This window comes from Crotalus tigris, unplaced genomic scaffold, assembly GCF_016545835.1.
Source record: "Crotalus tigris isolate CLP2741 ecotype Arizona unplaced genomic scaffold, ASM1654583v1 scf7180000023637.1517150, whole genome shotgun sequence".
NCBI classification, from domain to species: Eukaryota; Metazoa; Chordata; class Lepidosauria; order Squamata; family Viperidae; genus Crotalus; species Crotalus tigris.
Genome location: NW_024100094.1, coordinates 524,358 through 550,754, shown reverse-complemented (window position 1 = coordinate 550,754; position 26,397 = coordinate 524,358). Strand labels below are relative to the sequence as shown.

General features: G+C 42.9%; 1 protein-coding gene across 1 annotated transcript in view; it reads right to left on the bottom strand.

Annotated features, from left to right (window-relative positions):
• Positions 1-26,397, bottom strand: part of LOC120297580 (caM kinase-like vesicle-associated protein) — a 107,333-nt gene that overhangs the window by 54,306 nt on the left and 26,630 nt on the right. Inside the window, exon 2 of the mRNA XM_039320367.1 lies at positions 10,705-10,835. Within this exon, the coding sequence (XP_039176301.1) occupies positions 10,705-10,835 (131 nt within the window). The remainder of the gene's footprint in view (positions 1-10,704; positions 10,836-26,397) is intronic.

The following is a 26,397-nucleotide window of genomic DNA, read 5'->3' as shown; positions in this document are numbered from 1 at the left end:
AGTGTAATTTATGTTGATTGCTTATTCAGTATCCTTTGACAATCACTAAGTGTTTGTATCTTATGATTTCTGATGAATGTATTTTACGATGATTATGATCACGATTTATCACTTGTGGCTTGTATGTACACTGAGAGCTTATGCACCGGAAACAAATTCCTTGTGTGTCCAATCACACTTGGCCAATAAATAATTCTATTCTGTTTAATAAAACAATCGGGAAGTTCAGAGACAGGAAGGTCTAAACCAGTGATGGCGAACCTTTTAGAGACTGCTACCCAAAACTGACTTGGGTGCCTGGTGGGCGTGGCCCATTGTGTGGGTGTGACCAATTGAGTGGGCGTAGCTGCGGTGGTAACAACAGACTGGGTGGGACTAAAAAGTTCAATCAATCAATTCCAACTTTGCGAGATCTTTTTTTTTCCCAGCGAGAAGCTGAAATTGATTGATTGAACCTTTTTTTTTTTTTTTTTGCACAGGGCAGTGGAGGCCTAAAGCAAAAAGGTTTTATAAAACCCAGCTGAAGGTCTAGGACTGGGGCGATGGCGTGCATGCCCACAGAGAGGGCTCTGTGTGCCACCTGTAGCACGTGTGCCATAAGTTCGCCACCATGGGTCTAAAGCCTCCTCCACTTCTTAAGCATGGGGTGCCCTGTTTGAAGCCTCTTCTATTTTCTTGCCACTTTGGGGGTGGATGGGTAAGTTTATGGTTAAACTGTTTTTTACTGTAATCTTGAATAGTACTAGATAGTTGGTTTCTACTAATACTTTTCGCCTTAAACTGAAACCTCAGAATAGTAGGACTGAAATGTGAATTTCAGTCAACAACATAATTATAAACCATGTTACTTTTATATCCTTCTTCCTGCCCTCAAGCAATCAGGACTCTCTCCCTCCAAGCAAAAGCTAGTGCAAACCAGCCCTCCCCAACCTGTTTTCCCCAGATGTGTTTGATTTCAACTCCCATTATACCCCCCCATTATACAAAAATCAGGGAACTTGCGGTCCAACGTGGCTGGAGGCTGCCGGGTTGAGAAAGATGGATAGACAGCCAGACATAACCCAGATCAAATGTGGGGAAAGAATAAACCCTCCACTCCCAGCAGAGGGCAGTGTAGAAAACATTTTGGGTATTTTACAGTAGAAGACAGATGCAAAAGAAGGGCATCATTAGAGCACCAGCATTTTGCATTGTGCTGATCGGTGACACCAGAGGCCCCTAAATTTTGGGGCACTAGGAACCGATGCTGTGGAGAAAGGGTTTTCCGTGGACCAGAGGGGGTGTGCTTTTGCATACTGCCCGCATCCCGCAGATGGGCTTTGATTGTTTGCGCGGCCCGGTTGCTGGCATGCCGTGGACTGGTGTTGGTCCACAGACTGGGGATTGGGGACCCCTGAGTTACACAATATAGGTTAATATGTAACTACCACCTATGCTGCACTGCTTCTAAAGGATACGCGCTTTCTCAGGACAAATCAGTCTGCTCTACCACCTGAATTTGCTGGAAAGAGGCGTAAGAGGCCAGGGAGTCTGCTCTTCCAATTACAGGACTTGATGTTCTGCACTCCAGAACAGCAATGTCAAACCCTGGCCTCCAGCAACTTTAATTATTATTCCTCATTCGGCAGTGACAGAAGATCTGCCTCGTCAGCTCATTAAGCCAAATATTAAAGGCTGGGTTGCGGGCTGTTATCTGAGCCCCTCCAGTAGACAAATGGGACTGCAGTAATTCCAGAGATAAAAAAGGTGCCGGACCAATGAGCAGCTGAATCAGGAACGGTGGCAGAAAGACATTTCTGTGGCAGGGAAAACACTTCTATGGGAAGAAGGATGTTAAGAAGGAAGGAAAGTAGAGAGGAGAGCATCATTCATCAGCAACAGCCTTCAAAAGGAAAGGAAAACAGAAGCCAGCCAGGGGGAAGTTCCAAAGGGCAGACTAAAAAGATCAGATTACTTACTCCCCTCCCCTGCCAATCAGTGCAATATTTGATGCCCCTTACGAGCCCTGAAATCTCATATTAAATATGTACCAAGGACTGACGAAGCGTGTTACCTCACGCTCAGGAAGCATGCGGAAAGTGCAGAAGTAAAATGAGACACGGCACACACGGAGTAGAGCTCCACCATGGCCCAAGGATTGGGGGGGTTGATAGGCAAAGGCATGCAAGACCAGGGGCCACAGCGGCCCTCTGCCAGCAGCAGAATCCGATCAAGACCTCGTGACTCAGTTTGCCATCTGTAAAACGAAGAGTTCCCCCCCCCCATCATAAGCTAACTCGGAGGATCCTGTGATTCCAGGTAATTGTATCAGAAGAGCAGAACTTCTCATACCAGCATGGGTTTGTCTGTATCTTTTTCTTCCTTAACCTATCCTCTCCAAAAGCTGGCAGCCCGATTCCCTGTGGTCCCTCTCCCCTACCTCCAAAACCAGGCAGTCAAAGATGCTCACTGCAGCGGTGGTGTTCATTACTGGCTCCCCAAGGGCCTCACTAATGAGACCCCCATCAATTAGAGATAAGTTACGTCTCACAATCAGATGCCTCCCTGGAATACAGAAAGGAGCCAACTTTCCTCCTCACTGATAACCAAAGCACTCCAGACAAAGAGATGTCCTCCAGCCTTTTGCCAAGCTTCCTCCCCGTTTATGTGTGTGCCTGGATCAGGGGACAGTTGGGGTAAAGGTCAGACTACAGACCCAGCATTCTTCTCATCATCTGAATCAGACACCTGCATAATTCAGAAGGTTACCTGTCAGGGAGGGGGGAGGAGGGGGAGACTGAGATCCTGAAGAAGAGACACACAGCAGAGTCGCAGAGCTGTGGCTGCCATAAGTAGGCAAAAAAGATTTCCTGCTGCCCTTTAGTATTTTTTTTCACAGCAAGCAGCAGTCACAGGGAAGGATTATTCATGTGTAAAAACAAGTGCAAGTTACTGCAGCAAATATTCTAGGCTACCTCATTTCCAAGCAACCCTGGCTCTGAATTGTTTCCCTATTGCAGTGAGGGCGAACCTTTTAGAGACCCAGTTCCCAAACTGCAACCCAAAGCCCACTTATTTATCACCGGGTGCCGGGTGGGCGTGGCTGCGGTGGTCATGGCAGACTGGGTGAGCGGGGCCAGGGTGGTGGGGGCCAGTCCCTCACTATCTCCGGGGCACAGCACGCGTGCCCACAGAGAGGGCTCTGAGTGCCGCCTCTGGCACGCGTGCCATAGGTTCGCCACCACTGCCCTATCGGGTTCCTAGCCTTCTCTGGTGCAGGAAAGATAGAGTAGCATTTTCGCTCAGAAGCACAAATGCGTTTGGCTCACCACCCAACTTTCCTTTGCAATCGTTAAAACTCATTTGGGCCTGGGGACCCTCGGTCTGCTCAAAAGCTCATTTGTCTTTCCTTTTGTTGTATTCATTTCACAATTAGAACAGAACACCTAGCACTCTGCACCACTGAGCCAAAATTTGATGACCTCACATGCAATTTGCTCAGCGTTACCCAGCATTCGTAAAAACCTGTTGCCTAGGCTTGGTGAATCTACTAGCTTCTGCCATTCCTTATTATTGCTTTTGGAGTTCTGACTTCAAGCCGATGAATACGACTCTCCGTGGTTAGCAGTGATGGCAGAGCACTGTATGATGGTTCACAGAAAAAGAGAATAAAGGCAATTCCTTTGGAACTGACTAACCCCTCTGTCAGCTGCTTTTTTTTAAAAAAAAAAAACTTGGTTTAATAAGCACATCTCTTAATCCCCAGCTAGGAGAAGTTATTTGGATGGTGATGGTGATGGTGATGAGGAAATATGTATGTATCTATGTATGATGAAGATATAAGGCATAAATTACAGGAAACAACTGGGTATGAAATAGAGTTTGCTTCTCTTAATGATTTGCTTTAGTGATTAAAAAGGTGTACAAAGAAGGCAGGCAGTGATTTGAAACAGGAATGGCCAGGAATTAACCACAAGGATAAGAGCACAGAGAAATGGATGGCAGTAGGAAAAAAAGAGGGAAGGCAAAAAACTGGAACAGTCCAGGAAAGAACAGCAGAAGAGAAAAACAAACCTATGAAAGCAAAGCCAAAGCCAGAACAATGAAAAATGTAGAAAAAAGCACAAATATGCTTGCTGCAGAGAGGCAGCAAGAAAAGATGAAAAGGTGGAATGGGGATGATGGTGGAAAAAGAAGAGAGAAAGAGTCTCCATCAATTGGAGAAGATGAAAGCTTCAGAAGAATCAACCCTGAAGCCTTTGCTGCTGGCTTAACATTGTGTATCTGCAGTCAGAAAAATAGCGCAGCACAGGTCACAGCCGTGTGAATAAGACTGCACACCTAGTACCAATGTTTTTTTTTTTAAAAAAAAAAAGCAAACCCAAATGCACTTCTCTGATATACAGTATATTTAGCTGGAATTTTGCGTCAAGATGGCAGATAGAGCGTGTTCAGATGGGATCGATACTGCAAATTCTTCAAAGCAGACCTGCTTAGGCCGGGCTGGGAGAATCACGGATAGTGTACTTGCATTACATTTGGAAGTAGTAAAGCTGAAGAAGATTGATTTGTAAAGCTGGTGCTGTGCATATGTGCCTTTTAGCTGAAGCTAAGGAGTAATCAAATGCACCCTGTGATCTGATATTACGTTTTGTTTAACTGAGACCTATTGCCTGCCAGAAAAAACACAACACGCCAGACCAAAATTAAGCACAACTCTTATGTTGACTTAATCAGCACCAATTTCCTCATTACAAAGGGGAGACGCTTTCTCCAAACCTGGAAGCACCTTTGAATATTGCCTGCAACATAGCAAGCTGCAACCCTAACCTCTCTGAACTCTCTGATAATCTGCATCTCCTTCCTTTCAAGCTGAACCTAAACCCTGAACAAGATTTGGAAGCAAAAGAGGTAAGGAAGAGAGAATTGAGTAAATGGGCTTTGTACTGCTCCCAAAGGAACACGCGCTAAGAAGATGGGAGAAACAGCCACCAAGGCTCCCGAATTCCTTCCTCAGTGCAAAAGGTGGGAGCAAAGCTTGTTAATGAAGTTCCTCTTCAGGCTCTATCGCATGGGAACAGGAACTATGCAAGCTGCTTCTGATCAGAAGGTTCTGCGTGTGTCAGCAATGAAGCTGGGCTATAGCCGGCCCCTCCCTGCCAGCCAAAACAACATACTTCCCAGTTCTGGGTGCTGGCCTATCTATATCCCATAGGCTATATATACCTAGCACCAGCTGGTGCACCCCCAAAATAACTCCTGTGAGTGCCAGTGAATTGCCACAACCTCCCTTTCTAAATAGGTTATCTTGCCTGAAAACAAATTCTTTCATCCAGCTAGGCAGGACACAAAACCGGAAAAGACACTGAAAAGATTCCGATGTGGGAAGGAAGAACTGACATATGCTTGGGAGGGATGCTTTTACACAGAGCATCACAATGGGTTTCAGAGACTGGAGGGGCGAGGCTGGTCATTGATGCTGAACCCCAAAGTTATGCCCTAAGCCAAAGTACATCTTCTAGTTCCTGTCTGTACATATTTCCAAATTTACAGCCTTCGTGGGTTGTAGAAAAATAATTTGCGATTGTGTGTGCAGTGTTTGGTAAAGGATGGACAGTTCTTTAAGTCCGGGCTTTTCAACCTTTTCACCCATTGTACACTTTTAGGATATGGCAATATCCGAGTACCACCAGTCGCCTAGCAAGGTGTCAAAAACTTGATGACAAAAAAAAAAAGGAAAAAAGTGATGAAGTACAGGTAGTCCTCAACTTACAACAGTTCGCTTAGTGACTGTTTGAAGTTACAATGGCACTGAAAAAAGTGCCCCCCAAGCCACAGCGGAGCAAGACACCTGCCTGCCCATCCGGCGGTTCTCTTTCTCCTGTCCGCTCAGCCCTGACAGCCCTGCAGTTCCAGCCGTCTCTCGCTCAGGCTTGTGCGGTGCTGCCACCGGTTCAGCTCATTCCTCTCCCCTGCTCCCACTTTTCTAGGATGGTCGCATACCACCTGCCAGGTGCCAATGTACTACAGGTGGTACCCGTGCCACTGGTTGAAAAGCCTTGCTTTAAGGTGTGTGTGTGTGTGTGTGTGTGTGTGGAGTTGGTTGCTTTCTGCCTTCCACAAGTCTACCTTTGAACCCCACTTTCTATGTCAATGTATGTGTGGAAGATGTGTGGATTTCAGCTCCCAGAATTCTCCAGCCAGCCATGCTGGGAATTCTGGAAGTTGAAGTTCACACATCTTCAAATGGTCAAGGTTGAGGAATACCATTCTACGGCTTCCCTTTCTTAAGAGTTGAACAAGAGGCAGAAGAATGGTAAAAATTACAGGTTTCTAAGCATCTTATAAGAGGGCCAAGGTCTTCTAGATGCGGTTTTATTTAGACAGGTAAGGAGAGCTGGGGGAGACATAACTCTTGTAATGTTTTAACCATGTTAAAGCAAATTGAAGAAGACCGGAAGGCTGTGTACTTTCTCTTTCTATTGCCAAAGATAGATATGACAGCCATTCCAATTTCACATTTAACCAGTTTCCCACTCAGTCATCTTGTTTGAGAAATAATGCAGGATAGCATTAAGACTAGAAAATATTGACTTCACACATCATGCCACAATACCATATACCGTCTAACTACAGTTTAGTTGGCCAGGAACAACTTGCGTCAAAGAGAGCAATGCTCAGTCCTGTAGCTTACTTTTCATTCACTTAAGCTGCGGTTGAAAGATCAGAAGCCACCATGGATTTCTTGTCCTTTCAGCCTTTCTCAGAAGACTGAAAGACATATTAGGCTGCGCATAATTACACGTAACTCAATTACATCCCTCTCGACTTGTCTTTTCACTAAATGAAAAAAACACCAAAGATTGAAATTCTTTCTGCAAAGGGAAATACTTTAGCTCCAAAGTATTATGTGAATTATCCCTTGTCAGATGCTGAATCCTATTTGATTCACAAGTAGGATAAAAAAAATGATGGCTATTTGATTAAATATACAAGAAGAGTTGCTTCCTAGAGACAGGGTGCAATCTTCGTCTGATGCTTCTATACCCCTTTCCCATTGATTCCTCTAAGTCAGACAAGGACAAATTTCAGGCCCTTGAGCAAGTTAGCTCAGATTGGGAGGACAGCACTGATATTTCAAAGCAGGGTCTTTCCAGAACTTACTAGGGACTAAACCTAGCCTTGAACCCATTTGCATTCAATAGATGCTTTCTACCTCTTGGTTCTAATGGAATTAGGCTTTCTGTCTTCTATTGCACTGGATACAGTTTTTCATGATGGCTTATTCTCCTCTGTTATATGAGTTTCCATAGCAAGATAATCCTACTATTTAACACTCTTATATTTCCTCCTTATCAGACTGGTTTCTATAAAAATTCTTTACAATCCATCTATAACATTCAGATGTGCCAGTTTATCTCAGACACCAAGAGCAATCCTTACTCCTTGGCACAGAGGGCTAATTCTAAGGTCACATGAATCTTGTTTACCTCTACATAAAAATGGACATGGACAGAATTGCTGCCAGGGACTCTGTTTCTGTTTTAGTATCTTCAGAACATGCAGCTATTTAACAGGGATGCCTCTCTTTTCTATAGTCCATGCTCCAGGTTACAATGGTCTCTTTTAAGACTTCTGGATCTTGGAAAAAGGTAGTGGTGGAAGTAAATTAAAAATACAAACCTACAACATCCTTCCTTAATTTGCTGCTTTTCAGATGCATTAGGAATAGAAGTCCCAGAATTTCCAGTCATGATTGTAATCAATAGGCAAAAGAGCCAGGCAGTTGGTCTGATTGATGAAAAGGTTTTATCTTACTTGAATGGTTAATCTTCATGATGCAAATGAGGTACTGTTCACCTTAATCTATCCAATTTCTAGTCTTTGTGTGAGTAATCCTAGATTTTCTAATTTAATTGTAAGTACTGTTCATCAGTTTCTAGTCTTTGTGTGAGTAATCCTAGATTTACTGATTTAATTGTAAATGACAAAAAGGAAGGAAGGAAGGAAGGAAGGAAGGAAGGAAGGAAGGAAGGAAGGAAGGAAGGAAGGAAGGAAGGAAGGAAGGAAGGAAGGAAGGAAGGATCTTGGTTCTTGCAATCGGTGTATTTCAAAAAAGTAAAAAGTAGAAAAAGCAATATAATCTGTCACATTTTATTTCTGTTTGGTCCAAACTACATCATTCATATCATTTTCTCTATGATTTGTTGTTAACAGACATTCTTGTTTGTTTTTAGTACTTTCCATCTGCCAAGACGCATTGTTCCTTTTCTTTTTCTGCTCAAAGTCTCTGGAGGAAAGAAAAGAATGCCTCCAAACTGGATTTTCCAAATTCTGTTCAAAATGTAGCTTTCCATGGTTCCAAACTTTTGCCATCCCCAAACCAAAACTAATAAGGGAAGTATCCCAATTCCTAATGGGTGGTTTTTTTTTTGGCTTTCCTTATCCAAGAACAAGTCACCATTGTGTGGCATGGAACAGAAACAAATAAAAACTTCCCTGTTTTCATTCTGCTGAGGGTAGAAATGGAAATTGTACTGGGGAAGTTAACTGAGACATTGCTTGAATATTGATTGGTTAAACCAGGGTAGAGCAACTTCCAAAGTAGGATGGCAGGATGGCAGTGGGTGAGGCAATGATAGTGCCTGCCAAATCAAGACAATGAGAAACAATCTCATTCATTTTAGGCAATTGTAAAAGGGGGGGGGGTGTTAGGAACAGCCTAGAAGGATTTGGGGTGGGCCATATAAAACTCTGGGACCTCATGTTGCTAATGCCTTGATCAAGCCTTTGCAAATGTACAAGGTACCGTGATCAAGAAAGGTCATTATGTCCCAGTTGCCCTCAAAGCTTATGGTAGCCATTGTCTTCTTCAGTACCTGTGAAAACTGGCACCAAACTAAGGCCCTGCCTGTGAAAGATACAATTCCATGCCACAATATTTCACAGGGATGGGTTCACCTGGAGCCATGTCAGGGGTGGAACAACAGCAAAGTTATAGGCAGAGCGCTGAACACAGAATCCTCTTTGACATCGGATGCATGTATCAAATGCAGCAGTCTTAGTTTCAAATCAAAGTATGATGTCTGCTTCTTGCGGAGTGGGAGGGAATCTGCTTCGATAGCTTTCTGTCCATCAAATCCACTGATATCCCTAAGGAGACTCAGACCTACCACAAGTTGCAGATTCAAGACCTTTGATTTTTTTTTCTCTGTAATTTACCTCCATCTCTGCTAAATCTTTCTCTCTGATCTCCTCCACACAAGTTCCCTATCTTGCCATAAAAACACACAAAAGGCAGTGAAAACTTCCAAACATGATGGAAATCAATCTCTCTCTCTTCCCCCCCCTCCCTCTCTTTCTCTGCATGTATCTTTGGGTGTGTGTGTGCACGTGTGTGTGCGCGTGCGCGCATATGGGTGTTTGTGAGGTGGGAGAAAAAAAATTCTCACAGTTCTTACATATCTGGAAGGTATCAAGCTGGGCAAGGGTTAGGCTGCTAGAGTCTGTTACTATTCTTATATATACAACCTTCCCCACATTCAAACTCATGCAAATGTCGCTTTGGAAAAATAGTGATTAAAAAAAGCAGATAACAACCTTCATACAGTATAGATACTCACACACTTATCTAAGATGGTAGAGGACTGGAAGGCCTGGAGGAATGTTGTCCATGGGGTTGCAATGGGTCGGACACGACTGCGCAACTAACAATAACAACACTTATCTATTCAACATTTCTCATAAAGAGCTAGAAAACTCCTAACATAGAGGGACATAACATTTTATGGATCATGGAGTGTACTTTTAAATGCTGTGCTGGAATATATTCAAGAATTAATGGAAGGGACCAGACAAAAGGTAAACACAATTTCAATTCATTTACAAGTACATTTAGATACACACGTACCTAAAATATAACTCATATTATTCCTCTAGGTAATAATTTTCCACTTTCTCATATTGAAAATTAGGACTAGAATTTTGAAAGTTTCGGGGGGGGAAGTCACATGCAATTCTCAGGGTTCAAGCTATGCACTTCTCTACTAACCTACTGAAATTGTACATCTGTGTGTGCATGTTTAATATTTTGCTGGTGTGCCAAGCTTATGAAAAGAATCTACACTGTAAAGCTAGATGGTAGAGTACTTTCATATATTCACTAGTTAATACACCTCTCAGAATATTGAGTTTACACCTATAAGAGAAGAAGGTCAGCATTTATATTTTAGCTCACTAGTACAGCTAAAATGTACATTTGGTAAATTGTAGCATACTGTAGGTTTAAAAGCATCTGTGATGACTTTCCTTTTATACAGGTGACATAAGATAAAACAGAACTATTCCCTAGTCCCTGGAATGCTGGTACCCTCTCATCTCACGTTCCGGGATATCCTTAGGTGATCCTTAAAGAGGATTCTCACAAGGTTATTTTTATCCCATTCCTCTTTGTAATGGCCCTGCTTTTTTTAAAGATAGTGTGTTACTAGGAAAGAATAATATAGGGCAAATATGGGACTAAAAATCTAGTGACCTTTGCCAGCATGGAGGCAGGGATACATCACTTAATAGGGAAGACAGAAGGAGCAAGAAATAAATGGAATGATGGAAAACTTGGAAGTGAAGACCTACTGGTTTCGGGGTTTGAAAACATCAAGACAAAACATACAAAAGCCCTACAAGGCAATGCACAAATGAAAACAGAGTTTAGCTTATGAATCTTACTTATGATCAGGCAGATAATACAGGTAGGTAGTGCCCAGTACAAGGCAAATAGATACTCCAAAGAAGAAGGCAGCACGCATATTCAGCACATCAACAGCAGGATCTTCACTGAAGCCATGAAAGTCTGGATTCTGAAATGTAAAAAACACAAAATGCAGTTAGTTTACAGCTGCCCAAAGTGTATTCAACATATCCCCTTTGATATTTTCCCTTAAAGTTCACTTTCATGTATACCCTAAACCTCCCCATCAAAAGTAAAATAGCACTGCTAATCCAACACTAATAATGAAAATGGCATCTTCTTTTATTTTAGGGCTAGCAGCCATTCTAATGACAAAGCCATGGAGGTTTCTATCCTTAAGTAAGGTTCTATCTGCATCAACAAAAGTTGAGGGTCATCTTCTCACATTTATAAAGATAGGAATTTCAAAAAGAGAACAGTCTTAAAAATTCAAAATCCACATGTGAAGCAATGGGAGACACGGAAAATAATTTTCTCAGTTATCACCTGTCTTCAAAATCTTTCTCTCACCTGCTTACTTCAACAAAGATTCAACTAAGGTGGTATGTATGTGATGTTTATGTGTGCTATTTCACACCAATAACTTTGCAAACTGATTCCATTAAACATTTTGCTAAGGCACAAAAATGAAATGTTTTTGGGGAAAAAAAATAACAGTTCTAAACTAGAAGGCTATGGATCTGACCTCCGGGCTCAGCAGAGACCTCAGTTCCATTACGCATCACTTTTTTCTTAATATAGTATTCAACAAACCTGAAGCCACTTTGCTAAGAGTAGAAGCCAGAAGGGGAAAAGGGGAACAAAACGAAGGCTGCCAAAAATCTTACCCCAGCTGTGCAAAAAGGAAAAGGTGAAAATGACTAAAATATACACTAGTGGAGACCAACTGTAAGTAGGGAGGGAGAGTCAATTATGAACTTCGAGCATTTTCTGGACTAGACAGGTGCGTTCGTGTGCACCTAGATTCTTTTTTTATAAAAATGTCCCAGGAAAAAGGACATCAGTGCACATGATGTTTATGACACAATTGCTTCCAAACTTCTTGTCCTCCTTGTCTTCCTAGAATTGTGTACAGCCGTTCTAAGTATCAGACTCTGCTGGTGTCCAACCTGCCCTTTTCTTCATAAAAGAACCTCTTCTGCCCTGGCATCATGAACTTGAACAGAAGCACAGAGGATGCTTTTGGAGATGCCTTATGTCCCCCCAGCTGTTGCTTCAGCAACAAAAGAAAAAGAGCTTATATCTTTGCCCAGAGGCAGACTGGTCACTAAAGAAACACACACACACACAAATATACACATACTGAATGAAGCAACACAATGCCCTATTCAAAAAGGTGAGGATAGCCAATGATGCAAGCTACCACGGTTTGTCAACTGTGGAAATCAGCAGCCACTTCTGGGGTTTCATTTTTATTTTCTTAAAAAGGCAGATGCAAAGGCTTAAAGAAACACACCCCCAGAGCAACCACAGGTACGAGGAAGCCAACTGCAGGGACACTGTGGAAAGAAATGCTCTGAGAAACACTTTTTCCTTGAAATTGCAGGTGCTAAAGCAAAAGAAGTCCAGCTCAAACTAGGTAGAAAATAACAATAACATTTGTAGTGACTAGCACAATTTGAATTGTAAGCTGGAACAAAAGGGGGAAGGGAATCATACTCAACTCCTTGAAAGTCTATGGTACTGACCCGAAGGGCTATAGTTTGAAAAACAGTAAAAGATTATATAGCATGCAGCCTAGATTATTAAAATGTAAGCAAGATTTTAGAGCCAAAGCAATGCTATTAGTATTTCAAATTTTGCTTCAGTCATCCAAATATCCTTTCTCAGTGCAGCACTGTAACATGAGGCAATAAATAAAATATATGCGTTCATTTATAGAAATTTTCATATATATTTTTGCTGTGACTGTAGCACAGCAATATAATCTACTCACTGCAAGAACAAATGGGCTAGTCAGAGCTACATGACTGAGAGGAGATTTAAAGCAAGAAAGCATGAGACGAGGGCTTTGAACTAGAAGCAGCCTATTTCTCTGATGGTAAATTGAAAGATGGTATATACCTCCTAGCATTCAACCTTGCAGAAACCAGGACACCTTTGAGGTGGGCAGTCCACTCATTTCTCAAACGCAGGAGCAGGAGCCTGTACTTCTGAGTTTATCACTGCCTGTTTACTGCCCACTGTCTATTTACCCGTCGACATTTGGGGTTTTATTTTCTCTTATGGCCATCACACAGCACCAAAAGGGGAAATAAAAGGAATTTCAGAAGGCTAATAAAAAAAAAACCTGTAGAGCTGCAATCTCATTCAGCTGTTGCTTGGATACCCCCTTTTGCCCAGTTCTAAGCGCCCAGGGTTGTGAAGGACAAATCTAAGAGTTTGGGTGCTGGGAGGGGCAGAACAGCAGCTTTGAAAATGAATAAAATTCTCTTGCAGCAGCCCCACCTGCCTTCACTTGGGACACACTCTTTGTTTTCTCTGCTGCCTTGGAATCACAGGGAAGCCAATAGGTATGCACAAAAGCCAAGATTCGTGAGAATACTGAACTAACCTTCAAGAATTCTGTCCAGGCATGGTGGGGATGAGATAACTAGCTGGTTAGAGAGCCAGTCCTGATTATGGAGTTAGGCTGTGCCACCACCCATACTCTCCACCCCCACTGCTATGCCACACACAGCAGGGATTCCTTATTCCTTCGGAAGCCAATAGGTATGCACAAAAGCCAAGATTCATGAGAATGCTGAACTAACCTTCAAGAATTCTGTCTGGGCATGGTGGGGATGAGATAACTAGCTGGTTAGAGAACCAGTCCTGACTATGGAGTTAGGCTGTGCCACCACCCATACTCTCCACCCCCACTGCTATGCCACACACAGCAGGGATTCCTTATTCCTTCGCCTACTTAACTGGTTGAGGCTGAGTCACAGCAAGCTTCCCAGTACAGACTTCCCTTTGAATAGACTTTCCCCTCCTCCCTTTTTCCTAGCTGAGCTGGGATAATTCAATTTGGGGAGGGGAGGGGAAGGGAAGGGAGAGAAACCTGACATGGCAATTTTATAAAAACTGCTTAGAACTGCTTGTTCCTGACCACTTAGTCAAAGTGCAGTCGCTAACCCTGAAACCTCTGCCCAACTCTGATGGTAAATTACGATAAATAGAAAGAAGGGCACTATAATCTTATGATACAAAAGTGCTGAAGATTGCTTTCTGCTCATTATGCCCCACATCCAAAGTAATACATAAAGTTCTGTAATATTTTTTTAGTTTCCTTTTTCGGATATGACCCCGATGCTTTGCGTCAAAACACGTTGCCACCCTGACCGAAAGAAATATTACAAAGCCAATATTTTCTTTTGGGAAGACACAATTACAAGTTTTTTTTTTATCAAAATGCTTCACATATACATTTTTAGCTGACCCATAAACCTTCTGGTTTTCTTCTCCTACCCTCAAATATGGCAACATACGTGGCAAGGCCACAGCCAACAGGAATTATTTCATTCTTTAAGAGCTTAAACCTAGAAGTTGTACCCAGAAGCCATGCTCTCAAATCTCACAGGTACCCAGTCTGATTACAGTGAGCTTGTTCCTTCAGTGGTGAAGAAAGCAAATGTAACACAGAAAGAGTCAATGCCTTATCTAATTATAGTATCCAAGGAGTGATCCACAGTTCAATACTGAAAAGTTATAGAAATGTAGTTGATGGAGCCATATCCTTTTGGTGGTCGGGGGAGACAGCGAAAGAGTATGGGTCATTAAATGATATAAGTTAGCTGGATTTAAAGGTAAGAGAGCAAATGAAAAGCAAGTGGGGATAAGAGGGTTATTTCAACGAGATCCTCCCAATCTTGACCCAATGCCTTTTTTCCCCCTGCACTTCCTTATTTATCTCAACCTCATACATGCTGCTTTGCAGCATTCCCTCAGGCAAGGCAGCAATTTTAGGTCCTAATGATTTATTTAAAAAGCACGGGCGGCTTTACCACCTCTTAAATAATTAAAGAGAGTTTGCAAAGGGGAGAGGCAATTCCATGAATGTGTACGCAGACATGTATGCATGCATGCAGGCAGGCAGGCAGACAGACAGACAGACACACACACAGAGAAAGAGAGAGAGAGAGAGAGAGAGAGAGAGAGAGAGAGAGAGAGAGAGAGAGAGAGAGAGAGAGAGAGAGAGAGAGAGAGAGAGAGAGAGAGAGAATTAGCAGGTGCTATGTATGCTCCAAGACTAAGTAAGAGGATGGGAGAAGGAGGGATCTACAAACATGTTTTTTTTCTTTCTTTCTGGCCGTAGCTTCTGCCTCTTGATCATTTCAGGCTCCCAAGACAGGCTTCAACAACGCTGGTCTCTAAAGATCAGAGAGCCCTTCTGGCTCAATTACATACAGCTTTTGACCAGGAGAGACAAAATTCCATCTGGATAATGCTTTTGAAATTGGTATAGAGACCACTGACTTCCAAATCCCCCACCATCTCTTAAGCCAGACCCCCATAGCGATATGCTGAGCAGTTCATCAAGTATGCTGATGAAGGCAGTTCATCAACTACTATATAAGGAAGACAAGGGCTCATTAAATTGCTACAACTGCTTTCTTCCTAGGTTTGCAAAGAAGGACAGGACAGGCTTGGCATGCTGTTCCTGACATGGTAAAGCCGAAGCTGTGTAGACCTGGCACAGACTACCTGGGGAATGCACACACATTTATTCTAGGGGAAATACTTCTCACAACTTAACCTTTCATACAGGGTTGCTTACAAGCAACCCGCAAAATAATACATGTGTTTGCCATAACCTTTGCGGGATGGGCAAAATACAAACCCAAGAACTAAAACAAAACCCTAAACTATGGTTTGACTAGGGTTCAGCTTTTCATAGGTGCTTTTTTTTTAAAAAAAGGTGGATTAATTATAAAGGTTGGTTCAATATTCCGTTTTCTAAACAGCCCATAATTGTCTTAATTCCACAATGATGACATAGCAACATTCTTTTATGCCACTCTGCCCCCTCCAATCATGAATACGAAAGAGTTAGCTTCACACCTCCCCCTGGCAACAGCTTGAGCCTTCTTTAAAGGAAATCAACATTACATATTTGTTAAGACACCCACATTCAGACATTAACTTGTGCTTGTGTGGAAAAAGTAACTACATTTTAAAAGAGCCCTTGGTATCACCAGGCTCCCAATGCTCTTTAATGCCACATCCTTATCCTGGGATGCTACCTCCAGAGACATAAGCACCATCTATCTCAAATCATTAGGGTTTCTTTTGCATCAGTTCTGGTATCACAGAAATTGAGATTTTTTTTTGGGGGGGGGGGGAGGTTTAAAATTACAGAATTTTGCTTCCCTCCTCCCAAGCCCAGCTTTGTATCATGCATCAACCTGGCAGATTCATAAGTGGAGGTGTCTGCCGTGACAAACTGTCAGTAAAATCTTATTATTTCTTTATTGGCAAGTCTGTTGTGATACCTGACCTTCCCACCTACATCCCGCTCAGAGCAAGCACGTTCTACCTACCACCCAACAGAAAACGCTATGTTTGGCGCTTGAAGTCCAAGTTGGGCCAGCAGCTCAATGCTTCCGCCCTGAGATACTTTGAAGATGTGTTGTTGTTGAAATCAATCCTCCAGGAAAAATCAACAACCAAGAAATCTCTACAGTACTGCAGTGGAAAGAAAAAAGGATGCAGCTGTCTTACAACAAACGGTAACAAGCCCCAGCCTTAGAACTGTCTGAAACAGGTTTTATTCAAATTCTATCCATTCCTTTTTGGGTGATATGTGCAAGTGTATTAATAAGACACTGACTTTATCTGGAGGTTGAGTGTTACTGTGGGGGTATCAAAGGCTGAAGCTGCCCAACAGCCACTTCCTTTTATAAATAACACACCCTTCAGCTCTAGAAACCCAGGCTCCAGTTGCTTAAAGAAACAGCACGGTGCTAAACTCATTGCTGCAAGGGAATGCTGGGAAATATACAGGGGTATTTTAGAGTATAACAAGGCTTCTAATGAGTAGTCAGCATGGCTTTTACAACAGAGCCCGGTCAGGTATATTTTTTCCCCCTAAGGCTACTATTCAGGTCCTAATAGCTGTCTCACATTCTCTGTCTGCATCTCTTCTCATCTGACCATATTTTAAGTCTTTTTAGATGGGACAAGGCAGATGGGCGAGATTAACAGACATAGCCGACAGCCTTGTGAATGCTTCTTAATGCAGCTTTGACAGTCTGTGAAAGATAGTTTTAATCATATTAAAAATGGAGGAAATCGGGCACTGTCTAACCAAATAGAAAAACCAAAGTGATTTTTCAGTGCATGTAATACATAGTAATTAGTCTGCTGAATGAATCCCAACTGCATTGTTCAATAACGCTGGAGATTTCCTCCAATTCATACTCATTTTTTGTTGGCCCGTCTCCAAGAAATAGCTGCCAGTAGACTAAGCTCCCGGTGGGTAACAAACTTCAGAGCAAAACCTACCTGTTCATCCATCTACATATAGAGTACTGCATTTGTGCATACTGTGTGACAACGGAAAAGTGCATCAGAGTCTACGGGAATTGTAAACCCTGGATGACTGCAGAGGTACGGACACGTCTGAGAGCCCGGGATTCTTAGAAGAGGCATTAAGATGACAAAACAACAATACAAACATAAGGTGGAGAACCACCTAGCAGATAATAACCCCGAAGCAAGTGTGGCAGGGACTGCAGCACCTAACTAACCATAAGGGCAACACGAGGAACACGGTCAATGCCAATGCCTTGTTGGTAGAGGAGTTGAACATCTTCTTGGCTCGCTACGAGTTGAAAAGACCAGACTCCGTAGCCTCTGCCTGCCAGACTGCTGATTCCCAGCTATTCATCCTATACGATCATCAAGTGAAAGCTGTATTGAAGGCTGTGAATCCCAGCAAAGCTGCAGACCCAGTTGGGGTGCTGGGGATATGGTAAAGAATTGTGCCGATCAATTAGCAGGGATCCTGACAAGAATCTTTAACATCTCCCTGCAAACGGCCTGTGTTCCATCATGCTTGAAAGCAGCCACTATTGTCCCAGTCCCGAAGAAAACAGCAATTAAATGCCTAAATGACTACAGACCTATCGCATTAACGTCTGTAGTAATGAAATGCTTCAAAAGACTGGTTCTCCAACACCTTAGGACATGCCTCCCACCGGACTTTGACAAACATCAGTTTGCCTACAGGGGGAATAGGTCGACAGACGATGCCATAGCTACTGCCTTACATTCTGTACCGAGCCATAACTGGAGAAACCCGGAAACTATGTCAGGATGCTTTTCATTGACTATAGCTCAGCTTTCAATACTATCCTGCCGAGCATCCTTACTGAAAAGCTGACTGACTTGGATTTCCCCCCCCCCTCCATCTGCAACTGGATCAAAGACTTTCTGAGGAACCGGCCACAAATAGTGAGGGTCGGGTCTGTCACATCCACCTGCCTGAAGCTTTGCACTGGGCTGTGTGCTCAGTCCCTACCTGTATTTACTGTACACACATGATTGTGTATCATCTGACCCATCCAATGCGATCATTAAGTTCGCAGATGATACCACCGTATTGGGTCTTATTACAGGTGGAGACAAAACAGCGTTACAGGGGGGAGGTTCAAAAACTATCCTCATGGTGCCTAGAAAACAACTTGCACCTGAACATTGGCAAGACAAAGGAGATGGTGTTAGACTTCCGGAAGAAAAGAGAGGAACCCGCCCCACTTTACATCGGGGGGGGGCTGTGTGGAGAGAGTGTCCTTCTTTAAATTCCTGGGAGTCTACCTCAGCGAAGATCTCACCTGGAAAATCAACACAACCGAGGTGGCCAACAGAGATTCCACTTCCTTAGGGTCTTGCGAAAGAACCAAGTGGAACAACGACTGATGACCTTCTTTTACCAGTCCACCATAGAAAGCGTCCTCTCACATTGCATTATGGTGTGTTATGCTGGCTTGACCGCCGCGGATAGAAAGACACTACAGAGGGTGGTAAGCACAGCACAAGACATCGTGGGCTGTCCCCTGATACCACTAGACGACATTGCTAGGGCCTGCTGCCTTAGAAGAGTGAGGAAAATCCTCAGGGAGGACTCCCACCCTGATCAGCACTTCCTTACTCTCCTACCATCGGGTAGGAGATATAGAAGCATAGTGTCAGGTGTCCTCTGCTAGCTGCCGACAAACTCCAAACACAGAAGGAACAGGTGACCAGCAAACTTTAATGCAAAGAAAAAGTCAGCACTGGGAGTGAACTCCCAGTGCTTTACATAGACGTGCCCCACCCACCAACCCCACCCTAATCAGCAAGCCAGCATCCGGTCCCTATGGATAAAAGGCACAGTTCAATGTCCGCATTCCCCCCCTCCAGACACACCCACGTAGCCTCTGCTGTTCTCTCAGGCAACCAGGCAGCACTCTGCCTCCTTCCCCCTGCGCCCCGTGGGAGGGAGAGGAATCCAAGGTGAGGGATAATCCCCCCCCTCGTCCGACTTGCTTGTCCAGCCGGCAGTGGGAACGCTTCCGGCGTCTGGTTTCTCGGAGGGAGGCACCCGTGGTGTCCGGCGGCCATGCCGACCCCCAGCTGCTGGCAGGGAGCTGGGCCGACTCCCAGCTGACTCCCAGGAGCCGGGCCGACATGCGGAGACCGACCCGGCTCCCTGCCGCACCAACGACTGAAGAACAGTTTCTACCCATGGGCTGTCAGACTCCTGAATGGAAAATAACTCCATGTATGGTAGACTTGCGGGGTCGACGTGTTGTGCAATAAGTTCACATGGTGCAATAAGATTGTGTGTTTCTTGTCACTGTGAGTTGTGTTGGGGGGTGCACGAAGGGAGGCTCAGCTAATTTCATTGTACACATGTTGTACTTTGACAATAAAGGTTGATTTGATTTGATTTGATTAAGTCAGGATGATTTAGCTATAGGTTATTGCACAAATCACTTTCCTATATCATGCTATGCCAAAAAACCAAATCACATTATGGCTCAATGATATGTATCAATCAGACCCAAAGAAAGAGAAAATATTCACCATACTCATCTACTCTACCTACTGTCCACCCTGGAATAATTCAGTGGAATTTTTGGCCTCAGTGTAACAGCTGAAGCCCCCACCCCCCAGATTTTTTTTGAAATTATTTTGACTTGAGATGCGCTCATACGAAATGGAAAAGAAAATGCCCCCCAAAGACGTGTTGCCTACAGTAAAATATATTTAGTATATTTTAAGTTCTCACATATCTCAGAAAAGTACTGCTGTTTCAATAATACAAATCTTTAATAAAATCGAAATGATTGTATTGAAGCAGCTGCTTTACTAAACATCTCGAAGTAGACAGTCCTAATTCCTCCTACATTACCCTTCCTCTTAATTCCTGGGGCATCACATGTAATTCTTCCATTTTTGAGGGAATCTCTTCTGATACCAGGCATCAGAAGAGGTTTAGTTATTTATGGGGTGGGGGAGAGGTCATTTGGAATGACAAGTCAGAGTTGCCATGTTGATATAGACCTCTTGAACTTCATGTCTGTTTCCCTTCCATTAACATTGCTGGTTGCCAGACCTAATTATGTATTGTGGTTGTTGTCAAATACTCTGCTGGAAACAACACAATACTTTTACATGGGCCTCTGTGAGGCAGACAGACATCTCTTGGATACTTCCATGACCTCCACCTTTTCAGGCAATCTTTGTATAGCAATTATTCAGTCAGTCTGTCTTGGAAATTGATGCATTTTGCAACATCAGTGGTCAAATTTTAAAACCGCCATACCTCATATTTTTATTTATAGCGTAACAGACAATAGAGAGAGGAGGAGGAGGAGGGGGGTATCTCAAGTATAAAGCTGTCTATCATCGCCAAATATTTCCACAATAAGAAAAACTCAAAACATGCAAACAGGCTTGCAATGAAATGCCATATAAACGCATCGTGCATATTCAGCGCCGTGAACAGATATGGGTGGAACAGTGTAGCAGAATCAAAAGATGCGAAAAACAGGCAAGGGGTACATATAAGTAGAAGAATACGGCTGAGGAGCGGATCTCAAGGGAGAAGTAGTTGTCATTCCTGCCCAAGCAAGGAAGTGTTACTCCCTAAACTCTCAAAGTGCCAGAAGACAAGTTTTCAATGTCCCTTCTAAAAAGTAAGTAAGTCGCATAAAAGCAAGGAAAACATGTTTCTTAGAACTCAAAGCAGCACGCAAAATTGCACATACCTCACTGCTCATTCGCATGCCTGTCTACAAATCATCATTTTACTGGACAATAATTGCACTTACATGCAGCAACGGTCACATTAGTGATGCTTCTGTGGGCTCAATCAATGTTTCCCACTGTGGCCCTGCAAAGCCAGGCTGTTATTAAGTTTGCAAAGTGAGCGTAAGCCCCTTTTACCCTGCAGACAGAAGTTTGAGCAGGAGGAGCAGTTTCCATTTAGCCCTTTATTGTGACGTACATTATTCTCAAGAAGGTTGAAACACCCAGCAATAGCATCCTGCTGTAACTTGAATCAACCAAACCTAGTGTATCTGGACTCCTTTGGTTCTCAATTTCAGCAGCATTTAAATATGTAGTTTCAATTTTCTCAAGAGTAGAATCAGTCCATTCTTTCTTTCTTTTTTTCCTTTGGTAACAAAGGGCAGATAACCTGGTTCTCTGTTTTGCTCATGAAATATACCTTAATTAAAAAAAAGTACAAATACACTTATTTGTACTTTTAAACCTGCACTTCCCCAGAGTTCCCATCCTTTATTCACCAATTCATTTATTTAATAGAGATGGAAGAGCCTCTTGGGACTGGTTTTCCTCTCTCCCAAAGGCAATCTGAAGTATGAGGCTACCAAAATAGAGAAGAGGAAGGTGGAAGCAAGCATGCCCTTTTCTTTAAAGAAGAAAGTCAATTCCAGCTATTGGAGAAGGCAGAAGGAAGAGACAGCTTAGAATTTGGCTTCCCGTTGCAGGACAAAACTATGATGTGTTCTTTCATAGGCAATCACTGGCATTCCAAGATAGGAAATCTATAGATTTCTTCTAGGACAAGGCTTTTCAACCAGTGGTACGGGTACCACCTGTGGTATATTGGCACCTGGCAGGTGGTATGCGACCATCCTAAAAAAGTGATAGCAGGGGTTGGGAATGAGCTGAACCGGTGGCAGCACTGCACAAACCTGAGCGAGAGATGGGTGGAGCTGCAGGGCTGTCAGGGCTCAGCGGAAGCACCAGGATCAGTGCCAGGCTCCAGCTGGAGTTTGGCGCTGATCCTGGTGCTTCTGCTGAGCCCAGAAGAAGTGCCGATCAGTTGGAATGTTGCAGCATCTCCAGGGTCTTGTGATTTACATTCAGATGCTTGGCAACTGATTCATATTTATGACAGTCACAGTGTCCCAGGGTCATGTGAAGTGACCAAAACCTGCTGCAACCACCCAGCAGACGGGGGGGGGGAATAAAAACCAAACACCCCCACCCCACCCCCGCTGCCAATCCTCAGCAGAAATGCTCACAACAATGAAAACCTCGGACAGGAGGAAGAGCGCCGCCAGGCAGGCAGGCAGGTGTCTTGCTCTGCTGTGGCTTGGGGGGCACTTTTTTCAGTGCCATTGTAACTTTGAACAGTCACTAAGCGAACTGTTGTAAGTCGAGGACTACCTGTACTTTATCACTTTTTTCCTTTTTTTTTTTTTTTAGTCATCAAGTTTTTAACACCTTGCTAGGCGACTGGTGACACTCGGATGTTGCCATATCCTAAAAGTGGTACAATGGGTGAAAAGGTTGAAAAGCCCTGTTCTAGGAGACCTCAAAGCCGTTGCACCCATGCTGCAATACCGCAAATGTAAAGAATATTATTCTATTCTCCCCACTCTTTACATTCTCAGGCATAATTGTATTTTTATGAATGCTCAAATTTTATGAATGCTCAAACAATCTTGCAGTGATTCACCAAAAGACAGGTGGCACAGTAAAATCATAAAATTCCTTCTTTCATGTATCACCAGCCAACGCTAAATTAGTATTCATCAAGTAGTGAAAAGCAAAAGCTGCAAGTTTAGACCTATATTAACAACCCGCTCTCATTAAGTGAAATGGGATAATTTAATACTAAGATTGAGAATTGTGAAAAATGTTGAGCTGGATGATTTTGTTCTTCTGGACATCGTGTGTTTTTCTCCCTTCGTTTATGTTTTTTATATTGTTTTTATTGCTGGCTGTCCAAAATTGTCATGGACAGCCTTATCATTCACACTCTTGTGTGTGTGGAGTCTCTGTCAGATTCTCTCACACATCTATTAGCCTTTTGGCTCACATGAGATGTTCAAAAAGAAAAACAAGAGAAGAATTAGTACAAAGCATAAAGAGTAAGGAAGATGGCTTTGAAGGAGACATTCAGGAACCATTGGCAAAATGTATTTTTAAAGAATGAAATAACACCTGGAAGTGGCTCAGGTAAATGCCTCTCTAATCCACTGGAGTATAAGAAAGGTTACAACACAATTTGCCTTGCAAGATTCTGATATTACAGCTGAAATGTAGTTTTAGCCTTTCAGTGGATTTTCTGCTCCAGTCTGCCTAATGGAGCTGATACAGGACTTCACTTAATAATCTGTACCAACTGACCACAAACTTTCATTTAGATTCTGATAAAGCAACTCAGAAAATAACTTGATGTGCCTCAGACCTATTCAGAAGCTGCCCAATTCAATTTGAGGTCTGAATCCAAAGTTCAGACAAAACCACAAATGCCACAGATTATAATAATCCCAGATGATACCTAAGAAACAAAATATAATTACAGTTTTTCTATTTGTAACCAATGTCTAAGCACCCAATGCTACCATCCTGCTGATTCAAAAACAAAGCAAAACTGGTAACATTATTATTATACATGGCAGACAGAACTAAAAAGAATACCAAATATTGGAAGTACAATAAATTATTTTACTTCCACAAAGACCTGGTAAAACAACAGACTGCAATTAATAGTTTATTTGTCTCATTTATTACATGTTTATGCTACCCATCTCCCCTACAAGGTGACTCTGGGCGGCTTACAAGTTATAAAACAAGCAAAAAATAATTAAAATATTAAAACATTAGAAATACACAGATTAAAATATTATTAAAGATTAAGAGAGCTAAGAGACAGATGGGATAGCGATGCAATGAGGTCTTCTTACCCCTTCAGCCACCTTGAGGGGTGAACGCCTCCCTTGGAGCCCCAGGCCAGCCAGCAAAACCAAGTTTTGATGCCCTTCAGGGAAGTCAAAAGGGGGGGGCAGTTCTCACCTCAAGTGATATAGTGTTCCACAGGGAAGGGGCCACAGCAGAAAAGGCTCTTCTCCTTGACCCTGCCTGCTTCAATTTCTTAGCAGATGGGATCCGTAGCGGGCTTCTTCTGCTGGCATGAGTGGGGCAGGTTTGTCTCATTGGGGAGAGATGGCTCCTCAGATAGAGGTTAGAGAGATCACTTAAAAAACTCTGTCCTTATCTCCATTCCCACAATAGGCTTTTTCTATTTCTTTTCCTTGGGGAGAAATATATCCATTTTCAAAGTCACCCTGACCTGCTTCACACATTGTGTTAAAGCTATGATGTTTAATTAATTAGTTGAATAATCCACAATATTACCGAGATCTCACATCGTGCTAAGTTATAGGCTACAATTTACCAGGCACCACGGCAGGATTTTTATTACATGGTAAATCAAACCAAGCTATGCTATGGTTGTGTGAAATCAGTGACCGCATGCCTATATGTCATCTGAATTATCAGAAGAGTCTAATTCAGTGATGGCGAACCTTTTTGAGACCGAGTGCCCAAACTGCAACCCAAAACCCACTTATTTATCGCAAAGTGCCAGGGCTGCATCAGCATTGCGGTGCCCTCGGGGTGGTGGTGGTAAGGAGAGCGTGGCCCACTGGGTGGGCATGGCTGCAGTGGTCAAGGCAGACTGGGTGAGCATGGCTGGGGCCAGTCCCTTGCCATCTCCAGGGCATCCCCGGGGGGCTAACGCTGCTTGCTCGCTCGCTTCCTGCCCTGTTGCTTCCAAACGCCACGTGCTCGCCGCTCTGGCGAACTCTGTTGTGGCAACGGCATGTGTGCCCACAGAGAGAACTCTGAGTGCCGCTTCTGGCACGCATGTCATAGGTTCGCCACCACTGGCCTAATTCAAAGAAGCAATTAAATTAAAACACCTTTTGAATCTTTCCAAATTAGACTGACTCAGTACTGGTTTTGGACAAATCTGAAACAGACCATATCATTAACAATGACAAGCAGATTCTATTCTATGTTGTACGTAATGCAACGAAATCACTAGAGAGTCCAATTAAGGCCAAACACCCATGATCTATGTTTGAGGGAGATGAGTGGCACTATCTCTTTGTTTTGGCCAGGACAGCCTGTCATTTACTCCTCCACTCTCCAAACCTTCCTCAGCTTTCATCCCAAGAATAATGAGATAACTTGTCATAAATTTAAAAACAACTGAACTTGCCAGTTTTTCTCCTTGGTTCCCCCCCCCCTTTTTTTGGCATGAGGATAGGGGCTCTGCTATACTTCATTTTTCATTGTGTGTCTAGAACATTTTAGGTGCTTCTATAAATATCCATAATTATACGTTCACAACTACCAGTCTAAAAAAATTTCAGTCAATCAATTATTTCTATTTTAAATTGATTGAAAGCCTTACTAATGTGGCATACTTTTGATTTATTTTACTTCTTTGATGGCCTTGGGAAGCAGCTTCTGTTTATATCTTAACCTGTAGCATGAAAAATTCCCAGGTTATTGGAATGAACACTGCAGCAGCTATTTAGTTGCAAAGTTTATAGGTGTTTCTTTAGCAGTCCAGCTGAACTCAGGGTGGATATGTTAAAGGCTGATAAAGATAAAGATTAAAAAAGTTATTCTTACAACTGCTTAATCAGCAGATCAACTCGCTGTAATACATCTTAGTCACATATTTGTATCAATATATTTCGTAATTGGGTTCTACAGAATAATAAATAATTATGTTTTCCAATCTGTTTATAAATTACAGTTTGTAAACATGCAAATCTGTATGCTTTACAGTTCCCACAACACATTAAGGAAACACAAATTTTTGCATTTATGGGGCTTGACTTTGTAAAGTGTTTAGAAACTGTACTTCATGGAGAATGTCTTATCTGGCCCACACAATTTGTCCATGCATATAAAAACACAGATACAATACCACTAGTTGTCAAGCAATTTAAATAACTTTTTTAAATGCATCTTTGAATCAGTGTTGACTCCGGGCAAACTGCCTGTCCTAATCCCTACAGATTTTCTTGGCAAAATTTTGGAAGTGGTTTGCCCTTGCCTCGTTCCTAGGGCTGAGAGAGAATGACTGCCCAAGGTTCTCTAGCTGGCTTTGTGCTTAAGATGGGACTAGAATTCAAAGTCCCTTTAATTTCTATGGTTGATGCCCTAACCACTAGACCAGGGGTAGGCAACCTTGGCTCTTTTATGACTCGTGGACTTCAACTTCCAGAATTCCTGAGCCAGCATGGCTCAGTTTGGAAACTCTCCCTTTCCCCTCAGCATGGCTGGCTCAGGAATTCTGGGAGTTGAAGTCCACGAGTCATAAAAGAGCCAAGGTTGCCTGCCCCTGTACTAGACCAAATGACTGG